Here is a 24,421-nt window from a genome sequence, read left to right as displayed (position 1 = left end):
TTCAGTCACAGCTTTAAAACGGTTTCTACTGATACTGATAATTACAGTCTAATTATTATTATCATTATTATTATTATTATTATTTACCGAACGTACACACAACATAAATAATGACTCAAGTGCACACATATATATTTACATATATATATTTATACTGTTTACACTGTATTTGAAACTCTATTTTTGTGTTTTGCGAATATTCTTTTCGTTGGACTGAACGGGAGAGCATAATGGGAGAGCATATTCTGATGCTTGTTCAGAAATTCTTATAATGAATGATGATTTAAAAAATCTCTACTGTGGCATATAATTTCTTGAAATACTTATTTAATTCTAATGATCATTTAAATGAGACTGGATACTAAGGAAGAAGAAAGGGACTTGTATCAATTCGAAAGGATGTGCAGCATGTTCGTGTTATTAAGGACAGAAATGGAAATATACAAACATATGAAGAAAGTGTGCAGAGAAGTAGGAAGTATTACTTTGAGGAGCTAATGAAGGAAGAAAATCAAAGAGAGAGAAGAATGGCTTGAGGACAGTTTGTGAAACAGGAAGTGCAGAAGATTAGTAGGGAGGAAGTTAGGACAGCTGAGAGGATGAAAAGTGGAAAGGCAGTTGGTCCAGATGACAAACCTGTGGCGGTATCAAGATGTCTGGGAGATAGCCCGGTGCATTTTTAATTCAGTTGTTTAATGCAATCTTGAAGAGTGAGATGAGAATTGAGAACACCTTTAGTGTGCTGGTACTGGTTTTTAAGAACAAAAGTGAAGTGCTGAAGTTTGCTAAAGTTTATGAGCCGATAACATTTTAAACTCTACTTTTCAATTCAACTCTATTTATATAGTGCCAAATCACAAAAGCACTCAGCTCAAGGCCTTTCAGCAAGCACTTGGTGACAGTGGGAAATAAAAACTCCCTTTTAATAGGAAGAAACCTCCTGTAGAATCAGGCTCGGGGAGTGGCAGCCATCTTCTACCTTTGAATACATTTCTACCCAATTAGCTTGAAGTGGATTTTAACAAAGATGTGTATAATTATCAGACACAAACCACAAACTGCTTTAATTCCATTTTAATTTTCATACAGGTTATCACACACACAACAGAAGCAAGCAGACGTAAATGTACAGAGACAGTCAAACATAAATATTTATGATTTTTGCAAGTTTAGAGTAGAGTGACTGAAGGGAAGTAATATTTATTGACCAATGCGCTGAGTTGACATGAGAGTTCAGTAATAAGACTCTAAGTACACCGTTTATTACTTTTTCATCTCAAGTATTCCGCTTCCCGGCCCTCGTCTCTTCGCACTGCAGATGTTACAAAACTGCAACCCGGGAATCTGAGACAGGAAAGAGCGAAAAGTTACAGGAAGTCATATTTGAGCTTCTCAGATAAAATACCCCAGCACCAATGTGTAAAGAGTGATACAGCATATAGAGATGTCACTTACTGTTCCTGAAGATGGCAAACACTCCTTATGAAACATGTGCCTGCAGTGGAACACCACCACGTTGAAGGTTTTGGCCATGTCTGAAACACACGTTGCAAAAATTGGCAAAGAAGAGTTTTCAAATGCAATACAACATTAAAAACAGATGAATACACCTACATTACATGACTCACCTGAGGGTAAAATTGTAGCATGACATGACTCACAAATGTTCTCCTCTGAAAAGAAAAGCAGCAACGTTCTTAAGAGTCCAGTTTAATATAGCTAATCTCAAAAGGAGCTGCACGAACACCAAAGTGCACCCACCATCAACCCTGACGCCTCTCATCTGTGTTCGATGCATCTTCTGGAGCAGGGAGAGGGAGTCGGCCACCAGGATCTTTTTGCAGCCTTCCCTTAAAAGAATCTTAGAAACAAGAAATCAAACGAGCTGTCAACAAACAGGATAAGAGGTACAGAAATCGGTGAATTGAGCAATTTAAAACCACCCTCGAATGAGGTCAAATTAAATTCTAACAGTATAGTCATATGAAAAAGAACATACATCTTTACTGAATTAAGAAGATGAGAGAGCAGCCAGGTGCTGTTAATCAAACTCACTTGATTAACTGATCATCAGTGAGTGTGAGCATATCTATAGAAGCAGAAGTTTGAGCAGTTTGCCGGTCTGGAGCATTCAGGTGTGTTAATGCTTAATGTAAGTTAATGCCAAGGAGGAAAGACATCAACAATCATGACCTTAAAGTTCAGTGTTGGAAGGTTTATAAACCAATTTCCAAAAGATTTGAGATTCATCATTCTACTGTTAGTGGAAAACATTCATCACAGCTGCTAATCTCCCCAGGACTGGACATCCCAGCAAATTCGCTCCACAGAGCACATAGAAATAGCAAAAAACCCAATATCTACATCTTAGACTCTACGGGCCTCTGTTAGCGTGTTAAATGGGCACGCCACATGGGCACGCCACATGGGCACCTTGCAGTCATTGTTTGACCATGAACTAATCTGTAAACCAAAGTATTCCAGAGTCAAATGTGAGGCCAACTGTCTGACAGCTGAAGCTCAACTGGAACTGGGTCATGCAACACGACAATGAACCCAAGCACAGCAGCAAATCTACAAGAGAATGGCTGAAAAAGAAGAGGATCAAGGTGTTGCATTGGCCCACTCAAAGCCCAGACCTCAAGCTGACTGACATGCTGCAGTGAGTCCCTAAAAGAGCTCTGCATAAACAAATGCCCACAAAATTTAATGAACTGAACAGCGCTGTAAAGAAGAGTGGGTCAAAATTCAAGCACAATGATGTGAGAGACTGGTAAAGTTAAACAGAAAACAATTACTTCAACTTATTGATGTTAAAGGTGGTTCTACAGGCTGTACTTATTCACAGCACTGCAGTCAGACAGTTTATTAAAACCTCCAATGACTACGCCTGCAACTTAACTCAAACATATTTAAAATGTCTCTCTGGTTTTATATCTCTTTATACTCTGTATATGTCCCTTGATCTTAGAACCAACTATATTATTGAAAAGAACTGTCTTTTAAGCTTTAAATGATCGATAGGATCTTAAATCACGATTGCCCTACCAAGGGGTCTAATCCGGACTAGTGATTGGCTTTTGCAGAGTTTAAAGTTGAGGAGGACATACTGTAGTTTGCACCAAGAAGCATTGTGATGCGAGTTGTCAAGAATAGATTGCATTCTTTTCAGAACTACTTTCAGCTTTCCATACCACACCAAAGTAAGATGGGTAAGCCAAGGAGTTGTGGCAATGTATTTCTTTGAGAAAGCAGACTGACAAAATGTGGACAAACAGAAGAACTGTTGAAATTTCCTTCACTTATTTCTTAAGATATTAAAGCATATGTCCTTTATCTTATAAACGGCCCAGTAAATTTGAAATGGGCTGAAGGGTGTGGAAAAAATTTCAAGCTAATCTCCGGGACGCATGTCTGACCTGTAGATTGTAGTCATGAAGGATTTTCACGAGGGAATCTCTGAGGTTTGGGATCTCCATGCCTTCCTTTATGCGTCGGATGAGCAGAATAGGATCAACATGAGTGCCGATATTATTGAGGAGACCGGTGATGAATGCTGGAGTAAATAAAGTAAAAAGCAAGAGATAACTAAAGTTCAGATTTATTGATGCACAGGTTTACCATGACTGACTCGATAGGAGATTTGGTGACATACGTGGTTTGTCAATAGAGTAAGAGATGAGATCATCCCACAGCTCTGCGTCATCCTGGTCTTTAGCAAACTCTATGGCTTTGTCAACATCTGCCAGCTCCTCCATGATCATCTGCAAGGCTCGTCTACAGTTTCCCATCCTGCCTGAGAGAAACATGTCTGATTAGCTTCTTCCTTATCTTTTCAAATGAGAGTACGAATCTTAATCCTTAATCAACACTTACTGAGCAGGAAAACTGTCTCCTCCACAAAGTTTCTCTGCTGGCAAATCTCAAGAGCCTAAGGAGGTCAACAAAATGACTTATGTTACCCAACTTCACTTCTAAAGACGAGAATTTATGATTGGATGACATGTACCTTTTCAAGAGGGCAGTGGGTGCTATCTCTCAGGAAAGGTAGCAGATTTGGCCGGTCGTATTCGGCATATAGGCCTATCTGTCTCTCGTGGTACTTCTGGCCTTTGTGGTGGTCCCGTTTGAACAGTTTGTGGAGGTACTGTGGGCAAAAGGCTGGTCAAACTCCCTGCATTATAACATCTGTTTTGAATTCAGTAACCTAAGGTGCTCAAATATAACTCACCACATGCAGAAGTTCAGGTCTGTCTGCTAGTTCTTCCACCACCTTGTCTATCTGTTGGAGTCAAAACAAAATCCATCACTTAGAATCATTTGTTTAAATCAGGAAGATAAAGAAGATTCAAAGAATTCAGGGGTACTTACTGATATCTTGTCTTCATTATCGAGAAGCATGTCAACAGCTTTCTGACAACATGAAGTCATACAGTTTAAATGGTTTAAATGTATAAGAACAACATCTATAAGTAACAAATGAAGGGGAAATCAGTCGGTGATGACTTTTTACCTCTTTGTCAAAGTCCATGAGGAGTACGATCTTGTCCTCGATGGAAGAGAAAAGGTTGTGTTTGTGGATCAGCTGGTAAACATCTTTGTGCCTCAGTCTCAGGTAGATTTCTAAGGCTCTGTCGTATCGCTGGTCGTAGGTGTACCTGAAACAGCATCGAACACCAGCAACTCACAACAAATTTAACATGATATTTAAAATCCCCATATACCAGTATCATTTCCTAAATGTTGCCAATATAAACAAAGGCAGTCGAAATTTAAGCAAAGTGTTAAAGATGAAAGACATTTTTTTAAAATTTCACCTTATTTGACCTTGAAGAAGAGGTCAGAGGTCCAAATATATCATTCTATATACTATATGTTATTAATACAAAAAGTAAGAAATATAGAATATAGTTTTAAATAGCTCTGTATAGCCTTATGATCACTTTGACCTTCAGATCAACCTTGAAGAACAGGTCAGAGGTCAAAAGTGATGTTTTAAAGACGTTTTTAAGATTTAAAATATCATGTCATGTCAAATCTTCATATGGTACTTTGTATATGTTGAGAAAACACAGCACAGGTGTAACCATAGCAGTTTCTAAGTTATATTAATGGATTGTTGACATTACCGCAATCTACACCCTTACAAAGTTTTATGAGAATTCATTGTGTTTACAGACTGAATGACACGCATGGAATCGCTCCTAAAAACTTAGCCTCCGTGCCGTAATATTCAATATTCAAGTAATATTCAAGTTAAGACCACTCACAACTCAGCCAACGTGGTGAGCAGCGTGCTGTTGGTGGGATCCCTCTTCAGGTGATCGGTGACAGCCTGAACGATGGCCATGTTATTATAAAGATCTCCCGGCCATTCCCGGATCAGGGTGGCAAAACCCTTTACAGAAAAAAGCAGCACGCACTATCAGCCGTCGTACGTTCATCACGCCAAGACTGCACACGGGTGGGGGTGTAACTTACCTCATAGTCAGTTTTCAGGAATTCATGAAGGATCATTTCATAAATGGCCGGCCTGAGACGCAGATCTCCTCTTGGCAAATACTGACTGATGGCCTGAAACATGACAGAAGTGGCACCACATACAGCATAAGAGACACAACTTTCCACAGGGCAAGCGTCGCACTTCATTGCAACGTTATAACCACTTTAGTGATGCCTTCAAAGCACAGCCGTTAAAACCTACCTTGAGCTGTCCAATGGTCTTGAACCTGTACACTTCATTCTCCCACAGTTCCATGTTTTTCCCCAGGACCTTTTGACACTTTCTGAATAAAAGTAAATAAATAAATACATTTAAATTAAAAACAAAACACTTGAATCATTTAAATGATAAAAAGAAGATTCTGATTTTTACATTTGGTCTTTTGAAGAGAAAGCATAAGTGGTCCAATTATATGAATAAAGATACAACATTTTAGTTTGTAATACTTCAAGCTCTAAGTCAAAGGTCAGGGTCACACAAATTAGGAAAAAGCGTTATGTTCTATGGGATCACCTCCAAATTTTAGAGCAGTCACTGAGGGACTTAAGCACTTTCTTTGGTTGAGCTCCTAAAACATTATCTTGTTCTTTACATATCTCATGCCAACACTGCTCACCTGCAAACATGCAGGACTTACCTCGCAGCACTGTCATAGTCTCTCGTGTTCACCAAGTGGTTGATGTATTCCATTCCAATCTTCTGAACGTCGTGCCTCTTAATGTTTTTGAAGCTAATCTCCGCGGCCATCAGTGCCTCCTGATGTCATGGTTAAAAGCGCAGTAACAGGACACAAAATCAAACTCTGACCTTGCAGCCGTTAACCTTTAGCAACCCTCATGAAATTCAACAACACAAACCTCGTATTTCTTCTTTTGGACCAGCCAATCAATATGGTCGTCCTGGTCTCGCTCCTTTGCCACAACGATGTCTTTGGGACTGATGATATAGAAGAGTGACTCTCCCTCTGAATGCTCTGTTGATGAAAATACATTTATTCCTCTGCGTACTCCCACATTACAGCTGACATTTGATAATCGATGCATAATGAAATCAGGCTGCAGTAAAAGGCAGCGTGACATTTCTCTGGGAGCAGATTTTACAGTCTCACCGAGGCGGTAGTCTCTGCACTCATTGTCCTGGAAGTTGCGCACCGTCAGCGCGTCTGAAGAGATCTCCTCACAGCTCTCGGGGAGAGGCTGGATGATGTCGAGACGAGGCCGCGCACATAACTCCTCATCCTGCGAACATATGTAATGATTTTATATCTGACTTAGGTTTTTGAACACCTACACATTTGTTGTGCACACTTTTGCAGACTTTCAGCTTTAATTTAAGGGTTTAACAAAAACTTTTGCATTAATTGTTTAGAAATTACAGCTATTCTTATACAATCAACAGTAATTGTAAAACAAAAATTTTAATTTTAAAAATTTGGATTGTTTTTAACACCTGGGTAAAAATCCTTTGTAGTCAAAGACTAAAAAAAAAAGAAGGGTTACTTTTGCAGTTTGCTTTGGACCGCTGTCCATTTTCAATATGAAGTTCTCTCCAATCAGTTTTGCAGCATTTGAATGAATCTGAGTATAGAGTGTTGTCCTGCACACCTCACAATTCATCCTGCTACTTCTATCAGCAGTCACATCATCAATAAACACTAGTGCCCTGGTTCCACTGGCAGTCATACATGCCTATGCCATAACACCGCCTCCACCGTGTTGGACAGATGATCTGGTATGCTTCAGATCATGAGTTGTTTCTCTTCCCATCATTCTGGTAAAAGTTCATTTTGATTTCATACCTCCATTTCTTTTTCATGACTCTTAGATATTTTCCAAAAAGTCTAATCTGGCCTTCTTCTTGAGTGTAACCAGTGGTTTGCACCTTGTTGTAAACACACTATATTTACATTCATGAAGGCATCTCTTGATGGTAGACCATGACAACGACACATTCATTGCCTTGAGAGTGTTTCCGACATGGTTACATGTCGCAAAGTTCTTTTTCATAACCATAGAAATAACTTATCATCAACGTCTTCTTTGGTCTCTCAGCCTTTTGGTGCTGCTCAGCCGGACAGTGGATTCCTTCTTTTTAAGAATGAACCAGATTGAATTTAGTTATTCCTAAGGTTTTTGCTTTTTAGCCTAATGATGACCACTTTGGCACATCTTTGGACTTCATATTGAGAATTTCACTAAAAAGATACCACATAAAAGTTCAACGCTTGGAATCAACTACAGATCCTTTATCTGCTTAATTTCTCATGGAGTGATGAGGGGTACAGGCCTCACCTGGCAATGAAACTCGCTGTCACTCTGAAAATGAGGTACTATGAATAAAACAGTAATACAACCTTTCTGGAAAACCCACTGATTTAAAGCTTAAAGTATGCACTTCCATCTTGACTGTTGAATTTACAATCCAGTGTCATAGACAGATGCAAAGATGCACAAAAAATGCCTAACACCTTATTGACTTTCTTGTATGTTAAAAGAAAAAATATTGTTACCATTTGATCAGAGTTTTCCTTCACAAAGAACAGAGTGACCAGCTGATCTGCCAGTGGTGCCAACCCACAGATGAAAAACTCGGTCTCAAAAGCAGAAACTAAAAGAAACAAAATATCAACAATCCACATTTAAAGAAAGTGAGTGAGAACAAGGTGAAATATTTCTTCCCTTTAATGCCTCACATTTTTGTGTAGTTATACGCAAGTGTCCTTCTGTTTTCATACATCGATTGAACTTAAAAGGATACGTGCATAACGCAGCCTTTAGCTTTACAACTACTAAAGTAAGCAACTATTAAACTTTTTTGTTTCTCAGTTAAAGACTTTAGAAAGCAGAAAAAGGAGATGAAATGCATTTATTTCATTTAATTGTTTTTCCATCTTAAAAGTATGCACAGACTGAACCTGAGCGCCATTTCAATTTATCTAAAGCCGTCTGAACAACAGGACCCTTTCTTCTTGCAGCACTGCCTTCTTCTGCAGTTGACGTGGTAGAAATTTCCCATAATATCATATTTACATCTATACTTTGTGCCCCGATCAGCCCCAAGCTTTAAAACCAAGCCACTCCCAAAAAGTTTTTGCAGTGTGAGCCTTTGTCTTGCCAGAGGAGCATGAACTGCAATTTAAGTTTTCAGGCCTTGGGAAACAACGTCATTCACATTCCCTGAATTTTTACAATCATCACTATATAAACTGAGACAAAAAGCCCCACAGAAGTACCTAAAATTCCATTTTCAATTCAATTAAGTTTAATTTATATAACGCTAATTCACTGCAGTCATCTCAAGGCGCTTAACATTACCAAGGATGCCAAGAGAGGGCTCTTTAATTCAGCATTTGGGCCATGTTAATAAAAAAAATTGATTTACAAAGAGATGACAAAAGAACCGAGAAGATAAAACTGAAGAGAGGCTGCTGCCATCGGAGAAGTATTGCCATGAGAGTGTTTTTGGTCTGCAACAACGCTGAGCTGAGAGGTATGTGTTAAAGTACGATGCACATAAATGCCAGAAGTTTTCCTCAGAAGCACAATCAATAATATAGGATTAACTAGGATGATCAATATCGTAACCACACGATTTCAACGATATGTAAAATTAGAGCTAAATTACGAGGCACAGAGGACGTTTGCAATCTCTAACTTATGTAAAAATATTACTCAGTGCACAGATTTCATTAACTCTGTGACTCAGAGTGTGCACATTTTTCAGTGGTCTCATATGTGGAAGACGAAATGGGGTGCTCTGTACCTATTTCCACATAGCGGCTGGGCAGGTCTCTCATTTCAGTTGGATTTCGCTCTTTCACAACACAAATCTGAAGAGAAATAAGAAGATTAGACTGAACGCACGCCACAGCCGGCGCCTGTGATTAATATTAACACGAGCAGGAAACAAAGCAAACCTTAATGGAAGAACCCCAGCCGACAATGAGAGTGGTGTTGTCCTTCCAGCACAGGCTGCACGGGTACATGTCGGGCCTCAAACTCACATTATCCCTCAACACATTGGTGATCCTCTGCTTTGTGCTGATGTCATATATTTTTACTCCCTGAAGGTAAACAAGCAGCATTTTTACATACGAAGCTGTGCATACAGAAGGATCGGGGTTTGCTTAACTGTCGCGGAGATCTCACCACATTGTTGGCCCATGCAATCAGGTTAGCTCTCCATTTGATATTAGTGATTGTTCCCTCGCCCTCATGTAGAACTGAAGTCTTCCAGCGATTCAGCCAGTTTCTCTCATACAGAAGGAGCTTGAAGGGGGGAAAAAAGTAAGGACATTTAATTCAAGGGTGCAATATTACACCCCAGCCTACAGAGGGCAGTAGATGAACAGTGTATTATACTGGAACAAGCAGTTAGGAAGCTATGTCTGATAAAATCATGAAGTAAAGCCCTATTTTCCTCCACATGTGCAGACTTAATCCCACTTTGGAGCATTTAAGCACAAAGAAAATAAAGATGGATGGCTCAACGTGAGTCAACCTGAGGGAGAAGCTTCACCAGCTCCACTGGTGGACGAAAACATTAAACATCCACATGGCCGAGATCATTTGTGAAGATGGTGTTGAAAATATGAGGCATTACAGTTTTGATTTAATACATTAGTTTTCTTCGTCCCACTCCTTTTTCAGGCAATTTTTGTTTTTTGTTTTGTACATTTTATGTTCAATATAGGTATTTGTTGTGCCTGAAAATGAACAAATAACCAAATGAATGAATGAATCCTTCTCATCATAACATGGATACACGGCATTAACATAAGGTGCCGTTGATAACAATTTAAGCTACACGAATAAGTAAGTTCATTACTTTTTGCGTGCACCATCTTTACTCTTGTGCCGTCTTGAAAAAGCTGTGAAAGCTCCGAGAGAGCTTTGAGTGATGTGCGTGGCTTGTGTGCTTTTAACCACAATGCAATGTGGCATTGACAGCCCTGAGAGCTATTTCATGAATTAAAGCTTAAGTTAAGTTTTCAGGCCTTGCACCGCACCTTCTGTGGAGGACAAAGTCGTTCACATTCCCTGCATTGTTGCGGTTCTCACTATATAAAGTGATACAAAAAGCCCCCCAAAAGTGCATATTATTACCAAGGCGGCCGGGAGAAATTTGTATAGGCTCTTTAATTCAACATTTGGCCTATGTTAATAAACAGTTTGCTCGACAAAAAGATGATATGACAAAAGAACTGGGGAAACAAAATTGAATTTCCTTTGACAGAATGTGGCTCCCGTTGAGGGGTATTGATTTTCATCACAGGCAACTTGTGGAGGCCTTCACAACTTGGAACTGAGAGAAATCAGTGCCAATTGAAAGAAAATAGCAAAGTAACAATAACAATGGAGTTTTGTGGTAAAAGTTTTTCCTCGCCCCTGTTGTATAAATGTCAGCACACTTTATTTATAGGTGGTTTGTGCAATGGCGCCACATCGGTGCAGCTTGTAGTAGTGTAATAGGCAAGCGCTAGTAGGTAGCTGTTTTTACCTCAAAGATGAAGAAAAAAAAACAGAAAATGACAAATCTAATGTCTAATATGCTTTTCACCTTCCGCGATGACATACCCAGCGGAGGCAACTTCCAGAGAGAGATCACCATATGTGCCTGGAAATCCTAAGACTATGTACCCTCTTGATAATGACATCTATTTGCTGTGCTTGTGAAGCATTGCCTTTCAAACACTGTTGAGCGAACAGCACTTTGTGAAAATGGGCAGCTCTCCCGAGAGCACTCCAGCGAAAAGACAGAAAAGTAAGAGCCTTTCACACCAGACAAAGGCCTGCGCGTCGCCCTCAGCCGAGCCAAAGCGAGACAGTGTGCAGGATTCGGTTTCACCCGGACACAATCAGGACGCATTATTGTGGCAGGAAATGTCTTGAAAATGGCGGTTTTAAAAAAATAAAACCCCAAAAAAACAAAACAAAAGTGGGTGTAACAAGCGCACAAGTAAAAAGTACTACTCAAACCTACCTTGTTGCCCCCGGTGACAAACTGCTTATAGTTGGATCTGGTGAACTGAGGGTGTAATGCGACCACCTGTGAAGAACGTTTAACAGTTTAGAAGAGCGAAATCTATTCATTCTATTTTCCATCCTATAACACTGCAAGTCTGCAGAAAAACTTACTTTGATGGGACAGTCAAAGTTCTCGTGGAAGCCCTCTCTTGTGTAGAGGCCGAATACTTGAACCTGGAACAGAGACGGTGCAGCAGAACAGCAAGCAAAGGTGAATAACTCAAAATTTCTCCTTTAATTGCTGCCTCTGCAACTATCTGAGGCCAGCGGGGGGAAGTGTGGTCAGAAAAGACTTTTGATTGGCTCGCTACTTCTCCGCTGGGTCACCAATTAGTGGGGCCAGTTGATTCTTCGAACCCTGCAGGGTTTACAGCAGAAATCCTAATCGTGGACTGACCACAGCCTCAGTTGGCTACAGTAGCCTTTAATGTACCATTAGAGTACATGACGCCCACTTTTCCTCTACCTGAAGCCCCCCCACCACCACCAAAAAAAGATGGGGAAATAATATAAAACTCTGACGCTATCTCATCTCTTGAACCGCAGCAGTGGTTAAGGATTAAGTTAGATTTCAAAGGATTATCAGCCAGCTGAATTGGTGAGGGCAAACAATTGCTATAGCATTGATTTTAATTGTCTGCTCCACTTTTTTTGCGCGACAAGATCTTGTTTTTGCCACCAGAGTGCTGGAAGCAGGGGGAGGGCGATATCAGAAAGCATATCTTGACTGCAAAATCCATGAAGGATGGTGGTAATGATGAGAAGAGACAAGATAACAGCAAGGTGGAGAACATGGAGAGGGTATCCATAGATGGGCTGATGGCTGACTGACAGCTCAACGGATCTGAGTGCAATCCTTCCCTCCCACCCCTCCTCACGCTTCAAAATTGTTACAAGCTTTTTATAAATTCCCACATCATGAAAAAAATATGGGGCTTATGTGTAGATATGGAGAAGATAAAACTCCAGGTTAATGCACCGAGTGCGGAGGAAGTGCCGTCTAAAAATTCGCTGCTAGTTCCAAATCATTATGATAAAGTTTCAGGCTGATAAGGCGAGTTTATATGAATCAGAGGATGAATTATGAAAGATGAGAAGCACTGATTGGTGATTTCATTTTTTGCTGCAGGCCCAGAGATCACTAGCCAGCGGTGATGAGTGGAGAGATCTCACCTTCCCATCCTCGGAGCAGATGCCCACATGCTCTCCACTTTCATCCAGACTGATCTGGTTGATCTTCACTGAACTCTGCGGAGACACAATATCACGGCATCGTTTTTTTAAAGAGGTGGGCGAGTATCATAGTGGATGGCCAAATGTTGCTAGCTGACATTTTACCCCAACTAAGTGAAATGCCAGGAAAAAGAAAAAAAGGCAATGGATGCATGGTCCCATATGTGTCAATGCATAGAGAGTGCATTAATACTGAAAATGTTAGGGGTCCCTCTGCTGCAGATGCTTTTAAATTTAGGGCTCTTAAGATAAAAGGATCAACTAAATGGCATAAATTACAGCAAATGTTACTTTAAAAACGTCCCTAAAGTGAGGACGGTGCCTCAGTGTAGACTTGAAGAGGAAAGAAGTTGTTTTGCTTATCATAGATTTCCAATTTTTCCAAAGCAGTTGCTTCAGCTATTTGGTAATCATATTAAATCCAACAGCTAGAGCACAGCTGTGTCTCTCCTGTTCTGTGAAACAACCTCACTGTTTCGGGTTATGATTTTTTTTAAAAACTGGCAGTAAGTTTCTCTGGTAAGTAGCACTTGAATCAACATGCTCAGCAGGCGCACGACATTTGGAAACACGAGTGCAGGTACAGTAATGTAAACCCACTCCTCCCTGCCTACCAAATCAGCCCTGATTACTGAGTTTTTGTTTTTTGTTTTGTTTGGGGGGGGTTTTTTGGTTTTGTTTTTTTGACTTGTAAATTAAATTATTGTTCAGAGTTCATTCCCTCCAGATCAGTGGAAGTAATGTAGTAAAATAGTAGGAGTAAATTAGAGAGAGGCAAGCTCATTTCTGGGTGTGAAATCTTCCTTCAGGGTACTACGTGAAATCTCAAAATATCTCCTTTTGCTTCCACATGGGATCTAAACTGTATTATTTTGTCTGCAGGGCCCGAGTTAACACTGTTGACTGTTAGGTATTTTTTTCAGGAATATAAAAGTTTCATCAGCCAGGAGGAGAATTGCATTTTTACAATGAAAAAAAAAAAAAAAAAAACCTCTTTGGGTATCTGATCAGCCAGTTGTGGTTTTCGACTCAGTGTTTACCTTTATTATGATTCCATACATACTCCACTTAGACCTTTAATGATTTAACAGCAGTATCAGTCTTGACCACAGCACTGTCTGTCTCACTACTAAAGCTTTCTGCGTCATTCATATAACAAAATACAGTTTCTGAAGACAGCAGAACTAAAAACAATGGCTAAAAATGGGGTTGCAAAAATCTATGTTATCCAGTCGTAAGCTTCCTCGAGCTGTGACCTCAGTAAACACTTTCTTGATGAGTTTGTGGTCTAATTTGTCAGTTTCCTATCTTATTTGTGTAGCTTGCCATCACCAGTGTGTGAATGTGTGTGTGAGTGGGTGGATGACTGGTTGTGTAAAGCGCTTTGGGGTCCTTAGGGACTAGTAAAGCGCTATACAAATACAGGCCATTTACCATTTATTTATTAGCTAATGATGTTCTTTGGTAAACTCTGGCTCCTTTTAGAGTCAAGAATGATAACAAAGCATGACGTGCTTATTTTGTTATTAACAAGTGTGGAGGGTACTTGATTGCTCTGGAATATCCATGTTTCTTTCATGTTTTAAAAAGCTAAAGGAAAATTTATAGTGCTGCTTTGAATTACTAATGCTGATGTCTCTTACATATTGATGTGTGCTGGTGTGCATGACTCAGGAGTGAAACTGAACTGAGCATGTTGGAGCTAATACATCTTAAACAGCAGCTACTAAAATGTTGGAGCTCCAACAGGTTAGGAAATGCATGGAGGAATGAAGACTTCAGTCTAAACACATACTCTCAGAGCTCGTAATAAAACAACTGTCTACACTGGCAGGAAAGTAGCTATTTTATTAATAATAATAATGATAATAATGGATTGGATTAGAGCTGGGCTATAGAACGATAACGATATGTATCGCGATATAACTTTTACTCGATAGAGAAATTAAGCTATCGCGATAGACTTCGCCGCTCTTGTCCTCAAAAAAAAAAAAAAAAAAAAAAAAAAGGTCAGCCAATCCAAATTAAGTAGCGCAGAGCCGAACCAATCACAGCCGCAGCGTCATGTCGCGTGACTTGTTACGTACAGCACAAGTGCCAAGCCACACGTGTGTTTGTTTGGGAAGCAGCCAGCGGGTAATGGAGCCAGCGCATAATGGAGGAAATGAGTGTGCCGACTAGAAAAATCAACCGAGCGTGACCGAAGAGAAAACAGATGATGGTTGCAATGCCGGAGAGATTGTCGAACGGAAGAGCCAAAGAAGTTCCGTAGTGTGAAGGTATTTCGGCTATTTCAAGTCTGACAAAAAACAGAGTAGCGTGCACTGTAAATTGTGCCGAAAGCAAGTCTGGAAATACAATAAACTGGTGCATGCGTCACACTGTGCGCCACGTTATTGTTTCGGTGAAATGAATTTCTACAATACTGTTACTGTTAATTCTACTCTCTGCAGTGTTTAAATGCTTACATATACACACAGTTACTGTCCCTCCACACATACGACTCTGTTCTGCTTCTATGCCCCAGCTTTGTTTACTTTTTCCCACTGAGGCTTCTAGACTTCTGATTGGCCAACATTTCGGCACGGTTAGGAATCTAGCGCCACCTGCTGCTTTGGCATGTTCATAGCAGCGTTTTCCTTCATTTCTGCCTTTATGTGTGGACGGGATTATTTTTAAAACGAAAACGGAAAATCTCCGTTTTCAAAAATACCCGTGTACGTGTGGACGTAGCCTCAGTCTCTGACTGGAAGCGCTAATTCGTCATTCGGCTTTTGTCAGACTAAAGTAACTGTTAAAACTGTTTGAAAAGCTAAGCTATACAACAAGGAGAGATTGAGAATTTCCTTTTAGTTCTCAGTTTATTTGATATTGACAAAAGTTAGTCAGTTTTGTCTGTTCTTCTGTAAAACAAACTAAGATTTATTTTTAGAATTAATATTTTGTTTCTAAGTGGAATTGACAATTTAGTCTGTTTCGTTTGTTCTATTTTGAAACTTAAACGCTTTAGCGGCTGCCTTGTGTGTAGTTTGCAATATTTGCCTTTATCTATCTGAAAAAGTCTCATGTTCCTTAAGTACATCTACCCTGTTGAACTTATTATGGGAAATAAATATTTAAATAAAAACAAGCTGCTGATTATTTCACATTTTACTTGTGAGCAACGGCACATTTAAATCTTACAAATATAGTTATTTGGCTTATATCGTGATAGATATCGTTATCGCCTGAAATGAAAAAAACATATCGTGATATGAAAAAATCTCATATCGCCCAGCTCTAGATTGGATTTATATAGCACTTTTCAAGGCACCTTACAATGCCACTATTCATTCACTCTCACATTCACACACTGGTGGAGGCAGCTACGGTTGTAGCCACAGCTGCCCTGGGGCAGACTGACAGAAGCGAGGCTGCCATTTTGCGCCATCGGCCCCTCTGGCCAACACCAGTAGGCGGTAGGGTAAAGTGTCTTGCCCAAGGACACAACGACCAGGACAGAGAGCCCAGGAATCGAACCGGCGACCTTCCGGTTACAGATACGCTTCCCAACCCCCTGAGCCACGGTCGCCCCTAGTTTTTTTTAACTTTATTTTAACATGTTTGTTTTTTGGATCAATTCTTTATTTCATGTGTTTAATATGTCTTGGAGTAAAAGTAGAATTGAATTCCAAGTACAGCAGATGAGTATCACTTTGATTTTACAGGTATTTAGTTACACAAGAAAGTAAATTCAGATTTCTAACTGATGACATCACTGGATGAAAGGTTAAAGTTACAGAAATCTCAGCGTTATTAAAACGTTTCCTCTCGGGACCATGACTGCCAACTGATAAACAAATAGAACAACAATATAATGTAGTTAGTAACATAAACAGCAGACTCTCATTGCATCCACTGAGCTAACAAGGCTAAAAAGTGTTTTAAATTAAAGTAATTGGTTAATGTAACCCAAAGCATTTTAATGTACTCACAATCTCAAACTTCTGAGTAATATTTCCTTGGATGTCCAACAGGAAGACCTTTCCAAAATGAGTACCTAAGGCAAGAAACTGAAAGGAGACAAATGTAATGTAAATTAAACCAGAAGACACCTGAAATCAATTCCAGATTTTCCAGAAAAAAAAAAATCTTGTGTTTATGACGGCTGTGGGAGAGGATAAAAAAAATATTTCCTGGATCTGCAGTGGCATGGGCAAAGTGGGGATTGGGTGGGCTTGGAGGCAAAACTGTGAAATTGCAGGGGGTGGAAAAGCCCTATTTATTAAAGCAGACAGTGTGAAATGGCATTTTTTTCCCCTCAAATTAAAATGCTTAAGCATAATAAATGCACTGTACATCTGACTTCTTCCCATGCAACCCAATCACCTCCCTGCCCAGCACAAGGCTATTATTTCTACTGAGCAGCAACTGGTTTCCGTGTCTTGTGCTTCGGCAGAAGCGCACGTGTGCATATGTATGTGTGCGTGCGAGTGTGTACACGAGTCCACTGGGACAAAAAAATTATAGAAACCGGGGGCTTTGGCATTAGATTAAGTGTGTGTTCTTCCACCCCAGCCCCTGCTCCATGCCCTCCTCCTAATCCCCCTCCCTTCTAGACCAGCATGTGGATGTGCGGCGAGGCCAGCATGCTTCAGTGCAGTCTATAATGAAATGCTTATATTTACAGGCACAGCTGAGCATGTCAGACAGAGCCCCTGCAATCTCCCCAAATAAAATAACCAAAAATAAATAAATAAAGGGTTCAACCTTGTGAGGCGGAGCGACTTTTAAAGGGATTTATCAGAATGGAATTGTTCAAATGAAATTCCGATTCAGACACTTAAAATATGAGGCAACATAAGGCAGTATGTGCTGTCGGTGGCTTTTAGGGTTGTGGGAGTTTGCCACAGAAGAGGAGGGTGGGGGAGGGTAGTGGTGGTGTGACCACACAGGTAGCTGGATGGCAAAAAGTACATAAGCATAGAAATCCCAAGAAGAAAGACAAGTCAGATCAAATTTTAATTTTCAGCAAAGCAGTCTCTCTCTCTGTGGCACAGTTGCTGTTTTTAGGTTAAAAGAAGGAAAAAAGGGGGAACAGAATCCTCAAAGTACAAACAAATACACGAACATCAATAGTGGTTAATAAAACATCAGGTGAGGAGACATAACTGGGTATGACTTTTGCTCTGCTCAGGCGTGCAAGTGTGCCGCTGGTGCCACGATGATTAACCATCTCGCCGAGAGTGGCCCTCTTAAAAAACAAAGGGAGACAAGGAGCAAAAAATATGTAAGAGTGGGAATAAAAAGAGGAGAAGACAATGGTGCCTGATGCCTTCTGATTCACCTCCCTGAGAGGGAAAAGCAGGGGAAGGTGAGAAAATAATGGGTCTGCCTTTACAGATTCAACAGAAGGGAAGAAATCCACCTTTGAAGCTGACGTCTCTCAAATGTGTACCTAAACAATGTGAAATGTCTGCGCGAGATGGGTGAACCTGACACGGAAATGCCCCTGCGGGTGGTGGATCATAACCTCTACCTTGTCATGGACGGTCATACAGCTGGCTGCATCGTTCTGGAGAATTTCTGTCATCCCGTTGGAGAGCCTCTCATACTTCAGCTTGGGCTCCTCCTCACTGTCCTCCTCCTGGTGAAGAAAGCAGTCTCTTAATGATATTTTCCAACCGCTATTCTTGTTCCCTAAAACCCCCAAATCATCACTGCAGTGAAAAGAAATATGCAAAATCTCCACCCAACCTGATGTTGTATATTAAAATCAGATTTTTATGAAACACGTGCTACAAAATATGACAAAAATCCCTATTTGTCCAACGTTACATCTTAAAGGTGCCTTATTTAGTTTTTGACCACTAGGGGCTCTATGGAGCAACATTTTTACACGCGAGTCCCTGATTTGCATCTTTTTTTATGCAAGCACACAAAAGGGTATAAAAAGATGTGCACCACAATACCAACAGACATAAAGACCATTTTACACCATTTTTATCCTTTTTGACAGAAAACAAATGCAGTGATGTGTGAACTAAGATAACAGAGAAGGAGAAACACATCATTACTCTAGAAGACAAATTGAGCTTGTTTTTATGAGAAACAGTGAATGTCACTGTTACAAAAACAATCAAGAGGGCACCAAAAATGGTTAAATACTTGTTTTGGTTATAGTGATACGACTAATGTAAGCAAAATCACTTGAAGGTCAGTGAATTTACCTGTGCTTCTCAGAAGATACAAATAAAATAATAGATATCATAGTCTGTACATAGGCTGCAAGTCACCTGCCAACACAATTTGAAATGAATTTTATAAAGCAGTTTATGTTTAAGTAAATGAAATAATAATTTTGTTTTTATTTTCACCACGGTATTTAAATGGGCATTGAGAATCATTTAATACATTTGGTATTGGAACTACTCAATTTCTGGTATTGTGACATCCCTGCTTAATGTTTTTCTAAACTGATTAGAATTGGAGTTTATCACTTATCACACTTATCATAATGAAGTACTAACAGCCGATCAACAAATTGCTGCAAATGATTAGTTTTTGCATGAATTCCTAATAGCTGAACGAGACGATGATTACGTGGAAACACATTCATCTTCATTCAATTTGAAAATAATAAAATATTCATTTAAAATAGAGATGCACCGATATTCTTTCCCACACATCATTATCTCACTATAATCACATAATCATCTTATTATCATTATATGCCACTTCAAGCCAAATAGGGTTATATTAACCTAACCCTTAAAAGACACTGAGATAAAGAGTTGAATGATGTTTTTTTTAGTTATTATAAAGAGCATTTCCTTTTATTCCTTTTCCCTTGGTACAATTGGAGGAATAAATAACAACAAAATGACACAAACACCCAAAATTTCTATTGTAGCCCAATCAGGTTTTTTTTTACTTTGAATTATTATTCTGTTCATCAAAAGTGAGAAAACAGTTAAAAATATGACAACACTATAACAACAGCTATTTCAATCACTGAATTACATTATACTTAATGATGAAATGATGAATAAGATCCTCACATTGGAGAACCTAAAAGCAGACAAAATTGTCAAATGTTTGGCAGTTTTGCTTTAACCGATCTAATTTAATTCACTGCTATTTATCCATTTTTAATATGCAGGTAATGCACAAATTTACTGTATAAGCATAACTGGGATTCCTTTCAGCAGCATTTATTGCAGCTTTCAGTCTCCAATAACTGTGATTAATCCATTTTTGAAGCCTGTGTACATGAACATATGTGTATAGAGGGATGTATGCACAAAGACAAAATTTCCATCACCTTGCATGAAATGCTTGATAAAACAATAAAAGCAACATCTTTTCATGACACTGTTCATCCCCAGTGAAATACATGAATTTATAGTCTTTTCATAAAGCAAACTTAAGGTATTATACTGTGTTACACTTTCCAGCCTGAGTCAACATTTGCGGCCAGTCACAGCCTGAATATTACTCATAATTCAGTTTATAACCAATGCTGCACAGTCTGTGGCTGCCCAGAGGGTGCATCAACTCAAAACATTGTCTGCCATTATGTGCTACTGGGTTGGAGGTGGGGGACAATAGCGTGGAAAAAATGTTATTTTCAAAAACAATCCTTTCCCACTCAACAACGCCATATCTAGGCTATTTCCTGTGTATTCTGGTTGTGAGATTTCTGATGCGAGGGCATTTGTCACGGGTTTCAAAGGCGTATCAAACAACAAAGGCAAACTTCATCCCCACAGAGAAACTACCCATTTTAAAACTTTTGCCATCTCTTGTAAGTTGCTCTTTGTTTTGTCAACTACTCAGCTGGCCTTGATGTTGTAACCATTTTTGCCATTTTCTTTTAGTATTGGCTGTTAAAATAGAGCATGAAGGAAAACATTCAGCTTTAAATATACTGCACAGCGAGGACCACACTAGTTGGAGAAACGAAGGCGTGTACCCAGTATTATTAAGACAAACAACAAATCATCATGTGTCATAAACACAGTTTACACACAGGTGGCAAAGTAAGGGAAAGATCAACACATAGTATATATAAAAATTATATTAATCACATGCTGCAGCCTTTAAAGTCAACTCAACACAGCAGGCCATACACAGTGCTCTCCACCAAGATTGTCAAACCACCTCACTGAGTATTTCTGCTTCTAGGCATTGTGCTTGATCATAAATTATGATAGAAAAGACGCACTGCTACAGGTTTTTCGTTATCATTTTTTGCATGTTAACAACAATAAATAATTAATAACAGTAATCAACTGGGAGATTAAAAGATTACGTAACATATCGCTCACTTCCCACATTTCTTATTGCGAGGACTGACCTTTAATACAAAACAAATTCAATCCATTATTACAGAAAACAGCCACATGCATTATTAACACGGCTGGTTATTAGGTTCACACTGATCCACTGAATGATTCAGTTTATTTAAAATAATGCAAACAATATTCAAACCGAAGTCACTCATTTGCTGTTTGTTTTGTTTCTTTCCGGTTGATTAAGAAGGGAACGAATATCACTAAAAGAAGATTTTTGACCAAACAGTTTCAGGACAAGGTGCTTATGACACACTGTTACACAGTAATAACAGTTTTACAACTGTCATATATAAACTATCAATTTACATTTAAAAATATGATCTTCGATGAATTATGGCATTCAGAAACGTAGCATTTAGACACAAACTAATGAGCTATACATGTCACACCTGGGCATGTACAGGATAAAATACACAAAGTTAACATTATCATGTACCCTAGTTAAGCACACCTTGTATGTTTCAGGGCTTGCGTGGGTTCCTGCCTATATCAAACAAAATCAAGAGTCTGGTAATAATTTTTTTCCATCATTATATTTGCTTGTTTCAGTCCACTTGGGTGGATTAAAGCCATTTCTTTACAGCTCTGAAACCAATGTTTTCTAACTTTGCCCATTTGTTTGCAGGACTGTTCTTGTTTTTAAATAACTGGAGATCATACCTTTATCCTGATCATAACATCAGTGGCAGCTTTATACTGCCCACGATCCCAAATTCAGTAATAGACTTGTCAAATTCATACATCATCATTTCCTGTCAGTCTCGCAACCTGCAGTATATTAACAGTGGCTGTCTTGATGTCATTATCAACATCTATATTGAACTTAACTGCATTTATGAATTTCAATCCTAGCACGCATGCTGGTGGCACTCCCACCAAACTCCTGATTTGCATGGGTCGTGTCCAAAGACCTACGTTTATGAAACCAGCATATAACATGCTATAAAAACTTTGCTTAAACTGTTTTCCCAGCTGACATCAGCTTGGTCCTTTGTCCATAAAATGAAAGCGTGTTCATAATGCTGTTTAACAAATTAGCTTTTAGATTTTGGTACTCAAAGTGAACTTCTAGTGTTGAGGTTAAATTATTGAAAATTGCTAAAATTAATTTAATTAATTTGCTTTTTCTTTTCCAACAATAGCACAAAGACATCATCAATTATTGACACTTGAGGGTGTGAATGATTATGTTGTTCCCATTTATTCTTTCTGGAATTAAAAGATCGCAGTCTAGGCTTACAGAAGCGTTGCTTCTGCCTGATTCTGTTCAGTCACTACATGGTGCAGAGATCCTGATTTATTGTGTGCTGTTTACACTGTCTGTGCAATATGTGATGACTGAATAAAACTAAACTAAGCTAAAATATGCATTAAACCATTTCATTTGCTTCTAAAGGAGTGGCAGAATCATGTAGAGCACTTAGAGCCTTATAGTGGTCCAGCAAGTTGCTAAAAATACAATGCATGATGTCTTTTCCATTTATTACCCTTCATTCTCTACCTTTTATGTGCTTTCGGGACCACAAAAGTACATTTTTTGACAGGCTTTTATGGAACTCACCCTTTCGTTTTTCAGCTGCTGGGGTTTCTTTTGATTTGTAACCATTTTTGCCATATTCTCCATCTACTGACAGCTGAGCTAAATGAGACTCCTCGTGTCATCATCTAGCTTAATGTTCAAGGTTCAAGCAAGACTCGCCCATTTTTCTGCTTTTAAGGGGAACGCTGTAGCTGTTAAATCTAACCATGTTAGTCTGTTTGAGGCAGAAAGAGGGGGAAATTGGTGCAATCAGTCAACTAATATGTTGCTTAAATCTATCGTTTTAAGGGTTTGATCCGCTGAGCATACTAAAAAGCACTTACAAATCAGACTTATTATTGTATTATGTTATTACAAATTAGACTAATCTAACCAAATCATGACGTTGATGAAGAGAATGCCTCTGACTTTCCAGAGCCACTGCTCAGACAGATTGTTACCCTGCTCATCTCTTCTGTTAGTAGAGTGTAGAGCAAACAGCCCCTCGCTGCCTTCATCTAGCGAGGCTGCTGTCAAGCTGGTAACAACAGCAGCCAGCTACAGTATATTGCAATATTGTAAGCAAATAATCACCTGTTTGCAGCAGCCACTCAGAGGAGACTTGCAATCCCACAGTCCAGTGAGTGTTTGTCCATGACTACTGAACACATGGTGCACAGACAGACCACTATTTACAAGTCTGGTTTATTTTCTTGAGAAAAAAAGTAGTAGCTTGAGAAAGGTGCAGGTGTCCAAAATGCAGCATATATCTTATATATGATTCCATCCTCTGCTACCGATGAAGAAAAATTCTCCTTCCTGTCAGCGTGATGTGTAATGTTATATTTTATTCAGCCCATGTGAGATCCTCCGAAGCACAGGTGTACTGTAACATGCCAGAGTTCAGTCATAATATTGATGGATCTGGAAAGCTATATGTAATTCATGAGTGTTTGACACCTCTCAGAACCTGACAAAGATCCTTTAGGGATCAAGCTGTGCTGATAAAGGCTATGTTATGTATTACAGCCCCTTCAGTAGGCAGAGATTTCAAAAAGCATCCAAACCTGACAGAAATATGAACACTTCTGTCACTGACAGTATATTATTGGTGATGCATGTCTACACTGACATACTGGTGCAACTGCATGACACATTCAAGTCCATTTTTTCCAGTTATTATTTTTTTAAATATATATCAAGATTTCTTAAAATAAATTCATCTTAGATGAGCTAAAATGATGAGGTATTTTTGATTCTTACCTCAGACTCATCTGTGGTTTCCTCACTTGGATGTCTGACCTAAAAGCAGAAAAATGTTGGGTTGCTTTAAAAAAATATATTAATGTTAAAGCTTGGTTTCAAAGGCCATGACTATTTATTTAGAGATTAAATATATACCAAACAACTGCAAAGCTAAATTAGCACCTAAAATGTTAGCTTTCCAAGCAGAGAATGGCTTGATGAGAAGCTAAATCAAATGAAACCACAGCAGACAGCTCTCACAGGCACACTTTGAATGCATTTTTGATGTAAGTGCGTTTAAAACAGAAACATTTAGCTAGCTAGCTTTAGCATTTTGAGCTTACCTGCTCCTCCACTTCCGCCATTGTGATATTATTTAGCGATATATCCAAAGGTAACAGCTATAATACTTTAACAAATATTTTTTAAAATATCCGTTAAATCTCCGCTAAAGGTTCGTTTCGTCTCAGAAACACCCGCTGTTACGTGACAGCAAAGTGATGTTTGTTGTCGAAACCTGCTTCCAGTCATAAGCTAAATCACATGACTTGAATTCGAG

General features: G+C 39.2%; 1 protein-coding gene across 2 annotated transcripts; it reads right to left on the bottom strand.

Annotated features, from left to right (window-relative positions):
• Nucleotides 1-1,059: 1,059 nt before the first annotated feature.
• Nucleotides 1,060-24,421, bottom strand: vps41 (VPS41 subunit of HOPS complex). 2 transcript variants are annotated; one of them, XM_085286917.1, is made up of 28 exons: nt 24,207-24,421; nt 23,881-23,919; nt 18,281-18,388; nt 16,737-16,814; nt 12,703-12,777; nt 11,641-11,703; nt 11,486-11,551; nt 9,652-9,771; nt 9,420-9,566; nt 9,266-9,332; nt 8,013-8,110; nt 6,612-6,741; nt 6,361-6,476; nt 6,141-6,259; nt 5,705-5,786; nt 5,482-5,574; nt 5,271-5,398; nt 4,514-4,658; nt 4,372-4,413; nt 4,232-4,282; nt 4,010-4,147; nt 3,877-3,931; nt 3,656-3,796; nt 3,420-3,556; nt 1,762-1,861; nt 1,629-1,673; nt 1,456-1,535; nt 1,060-1,344 (listed from the first exon to the last, which is right to left on the bottom strand). In XM_085286917.1, exons 1-28 carry the CDS (start codon nt 24,225-24,227, stop codon nt 1,264-1,266), a joined length of 2,565 nt encoding a protein of 854 aa, XP_085143043.1. In that variant the 5' UTR covers nt 24,228-24,421; the 3' UTR covers nt 1,060-1,263. The 2 variants fall into 2 exon arrangements, with proteins under 2 accessions (XP_085143043.1, XP_085143044.1); XM_085286918.1 differs by lacking the exon at nt 23,881-23,919.

This window comes from Mchenga conophoros, linkage group LG9, assembly GCF_057382185.1.
Source record: "Mchenga conophoros isolate Kocher_MC1m ecotype Shallow Benthic linkage group LG9, M_conophoros_male_GT1.1, whole genome shotgun sequence".
Classification (NCBI taxonomy): domain Eukaryota; kingdom Metazoa; phylum Chordata; class Actinopteri; order Cichliformes; family Cichlidae; genus Mchenga; species Mchenga conophoros.
This window is presented reverse-complemented; position numbering and strand designations above follow the sequence as displayed.